The 9,553-nt window shown below is 39.4% G+C and overlaps 1 protein-coding gene across 1 annotated transcript; it reads right to left on the bottom strand.

Moving 5' to 3' along the window:
* Positions 1–3,735: 3,735 nt before the first annotated feature.
* LOC119544560 (40S ribosomal protein S3a-like) lies at positions 3,736–4,206 on the bottom strand. The gene has a single exon (XM_037850019.1). It carries the CDS (start codon positions 4,204–4,206, stop codon positions 3,736–3,738), a length of 471 nt encoding a protein of 156 aa, XP_037705947.1.
* Positions 4,207–9,553: the final 5,347 nt, after the last annotated feature.

Below are 9,553 nucleotides of genomic sequence, written 5' to 3'. Positions count from 1 at the left end.
CTTCTGAAAACTCATTCTTAATCAAAAGAGAAATATCCCTGTATATGTGTTTGTTCCTTTTTCTTCCCCCTCTAAAGGAAAAAATTATCTCACACAGGCACATTCTCTCTCTCTCACTCTCTCTCTCTCTCTCTCTCACTCTCTCTCTCTCTCTCACTCTCTCTCTCTCTCTCACACACACACACACACACACACACACAGTTGCAAGCACCAAGAAACTTTCCATATGTTTTACATTAATAAGGTAACTTCTTCTCAGAAAAAGGTTGTTAAAGTGGGTTTAACTTTGACTCATCGTTAGTTCTGCCTCCTTCCCTGTTATGGCATTCTTAACTTTCAGTTACTATGTGTCCTTCCAGGAGGGTTTAGTAGTAAAACCATGGAGAGTTTAGCTTTTATTGATTCTGAAAGAACAATATAATAAGATACCGACAAGTATGTTTCAGCCTGGAAACAATTGCAGCCATATAACCCTTGGTGGCCCCTTTTACATGAACTTTTATTTTTCTCTCCACAAAAACTAACACGGGAACTATCACCCATCCAATCGAGCAGCTTCTTATTGCTCAGGAAATGGTTATGCTACTGCTGGTTCAGGCCTGCTACCTCACGGACACGCTTTGATTTGTCTCCCACACAAAACCAAATTGAGTCATCTATTTTACTAACAACTCCCACCAGAATCAAGATACTGGACAAGTCTCTTTTTAAGAAAAATTTACCCTCACACATGACTTTGTCAAGAAAGAGAGTTTTTCCTGAGGAGGATTAAAAAAAAAATCAAAAACGTTCATGAAGTGTGTCTGTGGAGCCTTGATTTAATATTAAGGAATTGCACAACATGGCAAAACTTTAAAGCAGCGACACAATTCCAGTATGGTTTAATTCAAATGTAGTAATTACCCCAAAATCCCCTGGCCACATAATAGGAGAACTGATATCCCCAAAGCTCCATTCCAGGGATGACCCAGTCGGTCAACAAATCTCTATGGAGTGTCGTCTAGATACATGATCTTGAATACGTGTTTGTGTAAGTTATTCTTATTTGAACACTGCAAATATTTCCTGATCTTGTTTTCCAAAACAGAGTCTTCAAGGGAAAGAAAATCGAACATTTAACAATATACTTCTCAAATAACTTCTGTTCCAAAATGGGTGATTCATAGTCGAGTCACCTTCTCCTTCCTCAAAGGTCACTGTAGAAGCAGCAGCCAGAGGGTGACCCTTCTGCAGCCACTGCCCCTCCGGGGTCACCCTGCAGCAAACCAGCCACTGACTTCAGACCCCGTACATCTGAGTGAGAAAGATTTTTGGTGATGGTTGAAGAAGACAAACAGAGGAGGGAGAAACAGGATGAAGAAATTCCTGGACTTTGAGATAGGAAATAAAACCTCTCTTTTGTATTCCAATTTAAAAGTGTACTGAGTTCATCACAAGCCACCGTCAAACAGTAAAGCTTAAGAACACCAGCCTGCATCAAGCCGTTAACCTTTTAGGACCCACTCAAAGCAATGTAGTGTGACTTTATTAATGACTGCTTTAATGTGGTCTATAAAAGCTAACAAACACAGACACTTGTTATGATTCATCAAATTTAACATTCCATCAAACCTTTCAGTTTAAAGACCAATGATTTTTTTTTTAATACTGAAATCTCACAGTGGAGGCTCTGCACTCCCATTAAATTGCACGCATCAAAAAATAAAATCCTTAAGAACTGAATGCTAGGCCAAAATTTTGAATAAACAAACAATAAAAGAAATAACCACTGTGCAGCATGAATTAATATCTCCAGAAAACATTTCATTGAAACTGTGGACAACCAAGAGATGTAGTCCTTGAAAATAGCCTTGCTGTTTCAGGCACACATTGACTGCAGTGTTGCTAGGAGGCAAAGGGCCCTATTGTAAAACAGCTGGGCTTCTTGCTCCAGGCAAAGGCAAATTCCACAGTCCAAAATCTAATTAGAAACTTCTAGAATTTGTTGCACTGTTTCACTCAATGACCTTTATATTTTGGAAATTCATACTTACGTCTGACTTTCTCTATAAGATCCCCCTTTATATAATTACAATAAATGCATTTCCCCATTGACATTTTATAAACTGTCCTGCAAAGAACAGCTCACCTTGCTTATATTCAGTACGCATCTACAAGGATTCTTGCACAAAATTTCAAAATGTAATTTTGCTTTAGAGACACTTTTCATGTTTGTCTGTTTTTGTTTTTTTTTTTTTTAATGTTTGTGTACCATGGTATTTGTCAGAAGAAAGAACACAACAGGAGAATTTTGCTGGTCTAATTTGGACTGACTTGATCTCTATAAGATCTAGGTCATGGTCAGTGCCTGACATATGTCAAATATTAGTACAGTTCCAGGGAAAATACAGGCAGAGCTCCTAAGAGCCCTCTGGACAAAGAAAGGGGCTTATCAATTACGTCACCAGGACAATCCACCATGTCATCACAGAATAATCCAAGTGGATTATTATCTTTTTCTCTTCAAATCATTCTGTAGATATCTTAAATGTCTTGCAAACTTTATTCCTCTTTATCTGACTGTCAGATAAGTTATCTCTCATTTTACTAATGAAGGATCAGACACAGTAAAGTTAACTGATGGTCTTAAGCTCCGATTAAACCAAATCAGGAGGGCTACTGTCGTCCAGATCTTCCTATCATTCAGAAAGCCGTTTTTACCTCCTAAAACAGAGGGCACCAGGTTACATGTGCTTTACCAAGTTCAGTTACTTTCTCTCAAACACACTGCTCACAGTGCAAGGTTCTGGAACATACTCCAATACAGAGAAAATGTGCATATTCACTAGCTTTTTTGAAAGGCAGAACATAGATCCTAGGAAATATTTTAACTGACTTGGGAAACGAAAAGTCACTATGCTTCCACTAAGAAATGTGAATAATTTACTCACAGCATCTGAGATTTGTGTGGCAAATGGACTCATGGATCATAGAACAACCACACAAAAGTTGTCCATGTGACCAAAAAAATGGGTCAATTTTTAAATTTCAGCTATATGTTAGTCCCTTTTAGAAAGAAATGAGAAGGTTGCTATTTTTGGAGAGAATTAGACTAATGTAAAGAAAAAAGTTTGGTGTGATTCAAAATCAAAGAAAGTATCTTAGCCAGAACTTTCATGGGCATATATTCTAAACCATCCATTCTAGAGATGAAGACACTAAATTCTGTGAGATTATACAATTTAACTTCATACGATCCTAATCAGGGGCCACAGCTAGCAGTGATCTATCTAGTTCAATCCTCTCATTTCAAATGAAAAATGGGTTTCAGTGCAGGGACAGGGTTTACTATCCACTTTCTAAGCTCCCTTCCAATTCTTTTTTTTTTTTTTTTTTTTTTCCCCACAAATAAGACTTTATTTTGTCTGAATTTTAAACAGATTCTTGGACTGGTGACTCATAACCATCAGCTCGTTCCACTTTAGCACCTGTCTCATCTCCAGTTGCTTTTCCAGAACTACTACCTTCACCGTGAAGCTCTATGAGTTTTTGCAATTCAAACTTGGGCTTCTTTAGCATTTTTACTTTTCTAACAAACATATCATGGAGAGGATAGACAGATTGGCAAGCCTTTTCTATGTCTTTACCAATGCTGTCTAGAATCAATTTATTGACCACTTCTTTCAAGTCATTTGTCTGCACCTCTCAGGTCATGATTTCTATCATCTTTTTCCAGATTTGGCGGACCTGTTGGTGCTAAGCATAAGAGGTCTTCCGAATCTGATTGTTGCGTTTTTTGGTAAAACCAACACAGGACAGACGAAGCAAATAACCATCAGTAGTTTCAACATCAACATGAGCTTCAGTCATGGTCTGCCATTTTTTGACCATGGGACACATTTTGTCACAGGTAAGATCCATGCCATGGAATTTGGTTAGGCAGTTTTTGCCCTGTGCATCCTCAGTAATTAGTGTGAATTTTCTAAATGCAACTTCATCATTCTGCAGATCAGCAAGGCTCACTTCAAAAACACGACCCTTAAGGCCATCAGATACAATTTTGGTTCCTTGAGTCCTTGTAACTAGTGTTTTCCCAATATTTCTTATATTAAACATTGCTGGTGCTTTCACGTCATACCAATCTTTCTTAGAAAATGGATCAACCACTTTCTTCTTGGCTCCTTTTTTGCCACCTTTTGTAAGGCGCTTGTTCTTGCCAACCACCATGATGCATCTCTTCCTTCCAACTCTTAACACTCAAGCAGTTGTTACCTCTTCTCAGGGAATACCCAGGTCCCTGCTTCCCATTTGATGTTCTATCCATCCTTATTTCATTCCTTGAACTTCAGGAGACAGACCATCTAGTAATGTGTAAGATACACTGCAAGCCGTACTTTTGTGAACTCTGGGACTGTTGGTGGAGGGAACCAAGGAAACCTTAGAAATCTAAAGAAAGAGAGGGACCAAGGGCTGGTCCAACGAATGGCTCTGTGCAGGTGAGGTGGCAGGGTAGGAGGAGATCACTGACTCTATGTCGTGGCCCTGCAGGCAAATCCTCACACTCAGTCTCCCATTTGGGCCTGGGGGAGTTTCAGCCAGTGCCAATACTCTGGCTCAATCTACACCTCTAGGCCATGCTCCCCATTGACACAGCTATGAACTTGACTTTTTCAGCCACAGATGGAGGATGGGGCAGCTGCTATACACCAGGAATGTGGTGGCAGACAGACTTGAGAACTGTAGAAAACTCTTTAGGAACTGGCTGAGCATGTTCTCCCATGCAACAGCAAGCACTCACAAAATGTGCTGTAACTTTGGGATCTACCACCTGGACTAGTAATTAAAAACCTAAAAGGTTAGAGTTTCCTTCATGTAACCATTGTTCAATGCAGCACTGTACTAAGCACTACAGAGTCAAAGGTGAGCAAAACCAAACAAGGTCACTACAGTCAGTCACGTGTTTATTGGTCAAATCTGCCTCAAATAATAAACTCATTCAGAGTGAATTTCTGCTCAGCATCAGACTCTTTTAGGACTGTTTTGTCATGAGCTCATCTCTGTCTCAGAACCGTCTATCCCCTTTGACCTCTATGTTTCAGAAATACTGAATACCTGTTCTCCAAACCCTCCAGCCTTTCTCTCATCTACATGTCTTTGTACTGACTTTTCTTTCTGATTAGGGTCATCTTCCCCCCAGCTCTTGCTGGTTAATTCCTCTGGATCCCTCCTTAGATACCCAGACATTTTTCTCTTTGCCTCCAACCCCATCCCATTTGACACACTCATGTGTCAAACTTCCCCTATTGAGCCTTAAGTTGCCTTTTGCTTTGCTGTCTCCTCCATCAGCCTCTAAGCTCCATGAGGGCAACATACATCCCTTAACTCCTGTTGTTTTAATATACGGCACCAGCACAAGATCTGGCCATAAGGTCCAAGAGTAGAACTGTATTTCAATGTATTGTTTTCCTTTCTTTGGTTTCTATGTTATTTTTTGAATGATTTTAAGAATATTATTCTTAGAAGGCATCCATAGGTTTCTAATTTTTGACATTCTGATGTGTCCAAACTTGTCCTATGTGGTTTATCATCAGGCAGTTCTCTGATTACAGGTGAATTTGAATATCCCTTCACATACCAGCTAATCATTTGCGAGCTTCCTTTTCTGTGAATTAGCTCGCCAAACTCTCCATGCATTTTTCTATGGGGTTTCCTGTCTTTTTTCAGACAATGTGTAGGATATTCCAGTGTTAAGGGTGTTTTTTTTTTTTCCAATGTCCATTTTAAGCATTGCAAATTTCTTCTCCCAATCTGTCATCTATCCATTAACATTGTTAATGAAGCTTACAGTTTACAGTTGTCAAGGTCACCATTTTCTCTCTAAAGACAAAGAAGACATTATCATCTTCTTCTCCAGGCTCTGACTCTCTACAAAACAAAGGTAAAGTCCACAGTATCATCACACCAAGTCACTGTGATCCCTGGTGACAATGGTTCTTCAACATCAGCATGCACCACAACCATGAGGGGTGGGCATCTTTAACAAGCTCCTGCGAGCATGCTGATGCCATAGGTCCGAGGACCACCTCTAAAGATGCACAGTCTAGGATATAAGTAAATCAGGGCCAACAAGGGGATAATAGAGTTGAAGGGGCCTTGGAGATCACCTGGTTCAACTCCTTACATTATAAAGAACTCCAAGACCTGGGAGGACAAGTACCTTGACAGAGGGACCAAAGGCACACGTCTCCTGCCTGAGTCCAAGTCTTGTTATCAAGTCACACATGATGTGAAAATACCTGTCTTACTCAATTGAGTCCTTAGAGATATCCCCTAAGGAGAGAAACCCTTCCATTTCACATGCTGTATAGTGAGCAACTGTTCCTCAGTTGATTTTTTTACCCAACTCTTGGGGTAATGAAAGGGATGAAATTTATTTGGGGGAGTCATTATTAGCAGTGTGGTCTAGTTAGGAGAGCAGCATGCTTATTTCTTGCATTTTTAATATTTTTAAAGTAAAGCAAAAGGACCCCTCCTTGCTATGGATGTCATCTCTGAAAATATCCCACCAACCTCCAGAACTTTGGCCTTCAGAGTCCAGTGGAAACAAAACATGGCTTCCTGGCTTCTCCTGTTTTGTATTCACACGATGCAAAACACATGGGCCAAATTTATGTCACTGCAATTTGCCTGGCAGCCTGTGTTTAAATCACCAAGGTTTGCAGCACCATGTTTTAGGGGGTCGTTTGCAGTCCTGTAGCCAAGAGCTCTGAAGGAGCCAAGCGCATATGAAGGATCGTTAGCCAGTGGATGTGATGGGACTCTCCTAGCAGAACTAATTAGTATGCGGCCACACATCTGCATATCTCAAAAATAATCATTGTTTGTGTCTTTCCTCAGTGACAGGAGGGAGACTGTTTGGTAGGACACCTTACCCTTTCATATGCAGGGGTTTTTAGGAGAACAGTTCAATTCATATTTCCCCTGGTTTGATGGTAAGTGAACAGCAGAGGCAATATTAATCTGTAGTAACCTGTCAGTGAACTCTACAGCTAATATGATGTAGTTATGATTTTACCATCAATCAGGACTGAACAGGCTCTGGGCAATCCTTACAGCCCAGCCTCAAAAAATCTAATTGTGCAAAAGCTTCATTGGTTTCCAACATTTCTTTTTTATCTGTCACAGGCTTTAGGCCTAGTACACAACCTTTTATTATTGGACTTATTGCATTAGCTTGTCGGACGACGAAGAAAAGGCTAGAGCAGAGGGTTCCCCTGCATTCCATCATTTGTTTGCATGCAGGATTTTATTTGACAGTCCTGAATTGTTTTAGATGTAGATAAAAATAATTAGGACATATGGCATCATATGAACTTTTGAACTGCCAATTGCCAATGTGTACTAAAGGACTAGAGGCATTTGAAAATTCTGCTCCACCTACGGATATGGAGAGGCTATATGGACGAGCAAATAAGGTCTCCCTGGGGGACTGCATTTTAGAGTCAGCATAAACTTGCATGTTCTCCTTGGCCAATTTTTATGCAGAGAAGTAAAATCACTGGGGAATGCAACATTAGTAACCGAGATGAGTTTTAGCCAAAATGAAGGTTGAATATTTGTGACATGATAATGGAAAAACAGTCTGCTTTCTCCAAGAGCCTGTGTACAGCACAGTGTCAAGGAGCCTGAGCCCACATGGCCTCCGTTCATGGCAGAACATTCCTCTCTGTGCCTAAAAATGCAGTCAGAATTCAGTTCCAAGCACAGCACGTGTGGGAAACAAAAACTCCACATCAAAGATAGCCCAGCCCTTGCGTCTACAGGGTTGGAAGGAACTATCAGACTTAAAACATAGCAAAGCATTTAGGAAGATGAACTACTCACTTTATCTATTTAGGCATTTTAATCTTTTGCATCTTAAATGTAATCGGGCTTTTTGGAACTGGGAAACTGTTAATCAGACTGTTGGGTAAATGTTCCTATTTTCAAATGTGCCCATTTAGAAATAACAGTTGGCCATAAAGTACATATTAATGTTTGTGATTTAATATATCACAAACTTTATATTTTATTTCATTTAGCTTCACGAAGATATCACAGCTATTTTTTGGAAAGCATTATATGACTTCTACAACAACTTTTATGACTCAAGAAACATACATGGCAAGAAATCAGATATGTATAAAATGCCTAAAATTTTCAAATGTGAAATGCCTTTTCATTTAAAAAATTAAGGATTATATCTATTTCTTCCATTGTTCTAACTCATTTAAAGATTCGATTGAAATTTCCTATTCATGAATCAGGAAAAATCTGCATAGAATTATAGTGATTGTCTTTTGAAAGACTGCACCTTTGCTTCAAAGGAAACATATTGTGGCTATAAGCATATAAACAGCACAGCTGAGTGTTAACCCTTAACAAACCAGTATGTACATTGTCCAAAACCTAATAAAAATAGCTACACAAAATAAGGAAATGGCTATGGCATCCTGCAATAAGCGTGCAGGAACGTGCCTTGGAACTACTGAGGTGGCTGCTGTAGGGAAAAAGACAAAAACAGGATGTTAAAGTTGTTGCTACAGTGGGGGTGACTTGGAGAATTCTCTGGGTATAACTCCATCATTCATGAGTTTTTTGTGTGTGTTTTTTACAAGTTGTTTCTAGAAGCTTCTTTTCAAATATTTAACTCTAAATGAACTTGAGGAAGACCACATGAAAACATCTTAGCTTTATCAGACTCTGAGAAATATATAGCCTCTGATATAAGCATTCTTGACCACGTGGCCAGCACGCGGCTCACACAGGTCTTTGTTGGCACAGGAAAATGCTAGCATTTGTCAGAGCAAGTTTAGCTCCAAAGTGTCACAGCTCCAAAGTGGAGGAACAGTACTGGATCCCATTGTGTTGTTATTAACAGCACTGGATTCCATCATGTTAGTAAAACATAACATGGAATATTCTTATGAACAAGTTCAAAGTCTGAAAACTTGGAAAGGTCCCCCAAACTGGGTAATTACCCCAAAACAGGAAATCTAGATAGTCTAACCCGGAGATTGCTTAGAAGACACATGGACATACCCACACCATTTTTTTAAATTAAAAGAGTATCTCCAGAGACATGGGTACCATACATGTAAGATTCACATCAGATGATAGCAGCAGTGAAAATTCTTGCAAAAAGTCAAAAGTGCTAAACAAATGAAAAATGTTATTCTACCAACATTCTTCTTGGGTGAACTGGAGGAAATACAGCTGAATTCATCCTGTTTACGCCCCAATAACTGTAAATTGAGAAAATGTATCTTTCAAACAAGTTCACTGAAAACAAAGGGCAAAAAGTTTATAGGGGAGAACGGTGAAGAGGTAGGAGCAGAGGATTTGTGGAATTCCTGGAAAAAGGATGATGTGGCCACAGTGACAGATAAAGACAGATAAAATAAAATAAGAATGAAAAGACAGTTCTCTGAAGAGGAAATACAAATGGCCAAGAAACACATGAAAAAATGTTCAGCTTCACTAGCTATTAGATAGATGCAAATTAAGACCACAATGAGATACCATCTAACACCGG

This window comes from Choloepus didactylus, chromosome 9 (assembly GCF_015220235.1).
Source record: "Choloepus didactylus isolate mChoDid1 chromosome 9, mChoDid1.pri, whole genome shotgun sequence".
NCBI lineage: Eukaryota > Metazoa > Chordata > Mammalia > Pilosa > Megalonychidae > Choloepus > Choloepus didactylus.
This window is presented reverse-complemented; position numbering and strand designations above follow the sequence as displayed.